This window comes from Pezoporus wallicus, unplaced genomic scaffold (genome assembly GCF_028554395.1).
Source record: "Pezoporus wallicus isolate ANWC-B61680 ecotype Strahan unplaced genomic scaffold, APGP_CSIRO_Pwel_v1 contig_14582, whole genome shotgun sequence".
NCBI lineage: Eukaryota > Metazoa > Chordata > Aves > Psittaciformes > Psittacidae > Pezoporus > Pezoporus wallicus.
In genome coordinates this window covers 1-2998 of record NW_026637406.1, presented here as the reverse complement: position 1 = coordinate 2998, position 2998 = coordinate 1, and the positions used below count along the sequence as shown (strand labels likewise).

At 60.4% G+C, this 2998-nt stretch overlaps 1 protein-coding gene across 1 annotated transcript; it reads right to left on the bottom strand.

The window, feature by feature from the left end:
• Nucleotides 1-546: 546 nt before the first annotated feature.
• Nucleotides 547-2981, bottom strand: LOC130597104 (40S ribosomal protein S27). The gene is made up of 4 exons (XM_057405350.1): nucleotides 2945-2981; nucleotides 2624-2732; nucleotides 725-835; nucleotides 547-611 (listed from the first exon to the last, which is right to left on the bottom strand). The coding sequence occupies exons 1-4, from the start codon at nucleotides 2948-2950 to the stop codon at nucleotides 583-585; spliced, it is 255 nt and encodes an 84-aa protein (XP_057261333.1). The 5' UTR covers nucleotides 2951-2981; the 3' UTR covers nucleotides 547-582.
• Nucleotides 2982-2998: the final 17 nt, after the last annotated feature.

The following is a 2998-nucleotide window of genomic DNA, read 5'->3' as shown; positions in this document are numbered from 1 at the left end:
CCCATCGCACTGGGACCATTCCCATTGGAACCATTCCCATCCCACTGGGATTGCTCCCATCCCACTGGGACCATTCCCATTGGAACCATTCCCATCCCACTGGGATTGCTCCCATCCCACTGGGACCATTCCCATTGGAACCATTCCCATCCCACTGGGATTGCTCCCATCGCACTGGGACCATTCCCATTGGAACCATTCCCATCCCACTGGGATTGCTCCCATCGCACTGGGACCATTCCCATTGGAACCATTCCCATTCCCACTGGGATTGCTCCCATCCCACCGGGACCATTCCCATTGGAACCATTCCCATTCCCACTGGGATTGCTCCCATCGCACTGGGACCATTCCCATTGGAACCATTCCCATCCCACTGGGACCATTCCAATCCCACTGGGACCATTCACGTTCCCACCGGGATCATTCCCATACCCACTGGGATCGCTCCCATTCCCACTGGACCCATTCCCATCCCAATGAACCCATTCACATCCCACCCATCTCTCCCTATTGTATCCACACTTTATTGGCCTCCTCCCCACGCCGGCGCCGAGATCCCAGCGGAGCCGCATCCATCCCTTAGTGCTGCTTCCTCCGGAAGGAACACCCTGGGATGGAGGGGGGGGGGGAAGGAAAAGGGAATCACCTCCTTATCCCGGGAATTCCGCCATTCCCAACCCCATTCCATGGATACAGGGGGGGGATTTAAAGGGACCGGTACCTTCGGTGAGCCGCGCCTTGCCCCCCGTGGGCTGGCAGAGCACGGTGGAGCAGCCAACGCAGAGCACCACGGTCTGGGCATGGCTGAACACGGTCGTGATCTTGTAGCAGCCTGCGGGAAGAGCGGGATAAAGACCGGGAATAGCGGGATCAACACCGGGATCAACGGGGGGGAGAGCGGGATCAACACCGGGATCAACACCGGGATCAACACCGGGATCAACACCGGGATCAACACCGGGATCAACACCGGGATCAACACCGGGATCAACACCGGGATCAACACCGGGATCAACGGGGAGGGATCAACACCGGGATCAACACCGGGATCAACACCGGGATCAACACCGGGATCAACACCGGGATCAACGGGGGACAGACCGGGATCAACGGGGGGAGAGACCGGGATCAACGGGGGGAGAGAGCGGGATCAACACCGGGATCAACGGGGGACCGGGACCGGGATCAACACCGGGATCAACGGGGGGAGAGCGGGATCAACAGAGACCGGGATCAACGGGGGAGAGAGCGGGATCAACACCGGGATCAACGGGGGAGAGAGCGGGATCAACACCGGGATCAACGGGGGGAGAGACCGGGATCAACACCGGGATCAACGGGGGGAGAGAGCGGGATCAACACCGGGATCAACGGGGGGGAGAGCGGGATCAACACCGGGATCAACACCGGGATCAACGGGGGGAGAGACCGGGATCAACACCGGGATCAACACCGGGATCAACACCGGGATCAACACCGGGATCAACACCGGGATCAACGGGGGGAGAGAGCGGGATCAACACCGGGATCAACGGGGGGAGAGAGCGGGATCAACACCGGGATCAACGGGGGGAGAGACCGGGATCAACGGGGGGAGAGAGCGGGATAGACACCAGCATTGACACCGGGATACACAAGGAATAGCGGGAATAACGCCGGGATAAACCGGGATCAACAGCGGGACAGACACGGGGATCGACACCGGGAATAGCGGGATCAACAGCGGGATAAATAGCGGGAATACCGGGATCAACAGCGGGGTCTACAGCGGGATAAATAGCGGGAATAACGCGATCAACAGCGAGATAGACTGGGATAGACACCGGGATAAATGCCGGGAATACCGGGATCAACACCCAGATCAACACCGGGAACACCGGGATGAACACAGGAACACCGCGATACCGGGAACACGGGGATATACCGGGATATATCGGGATACAGGAACACTGGAAACACCGGGATGTACGGGGATATAGAGGGATAACGGGAACCTACCGGGGTAAACACCGGGATATATCGGAATAACGGGAACACCGGGATGTACCAGAACACGGGGATATATCGGGATACAAGGAACACCGGGCTATACCGGGAACACCGCGATAAACACCGGGATGCACCGGGATATATCGGGATAACGGGAACACCGGGATGAACACCGGGATGAACACCGGGATGAACACCGGGATGAACACCGGGATGAACACCGGGATGAACACCGGGATGTACCAGGAACACGGAGATATACCGGGATATATCGGGATACAAGGAACACCGGACTAAACACCGGGATAACGGGAAAACCGGCCTAAACATCGGGATATATCGGGATAACGGGAACACCGGGCTAAACACCGGGATATATCGGGATAACGGGAACACCGGGCTATACCGGGAACACCGCGATAAACACCGGGATGTACCGGGATATATCAGGATACCAGGAAAACCGGGTTAAACACCGGGATATACCGGGATAACGGGAACACCGCGATAAACACCGGGATGTACCGGGATACCAGGAACACCGGGCTAACGGGAAAACCGGGATGAACACCGGGCTATACCGGGCTGTACCGGGCACACCGGGACCCCCCCAACGGGGCTCGGCGCTCACCGGGGCACTTGACGTCCATGAAGTAGGAGTTGGGGCTCTGCACCAGGCGCTTCTTCTTGTGCTTCCGCTTCTCCTCCTCGGGCGAGGGGTGCAGCAGGTCCTTGGCGAGCTGCGGGCGGCAAGCGGCCACCTCAGCGCCGCCGCCATCTTGCGGCCCAGCACCGGCGCCCCGGCGGCGGGCACGGAGGGACCCGGCCCATCCCGAACCCCCTTCGGTGGCCCCAAAGGAACCCTCCCCGCTTCCCCCATCCCCATCTCCCCGCTCCATTCCCAACCCCCGGGGTTACGGAACCCCCCCTCCGGGGCCGCCGCGGTGCTCACGGGCATGGTGGCGTGGAGGGAGCCGCGGCCGGAAAGGGAGCGTGAGGGGAGGTG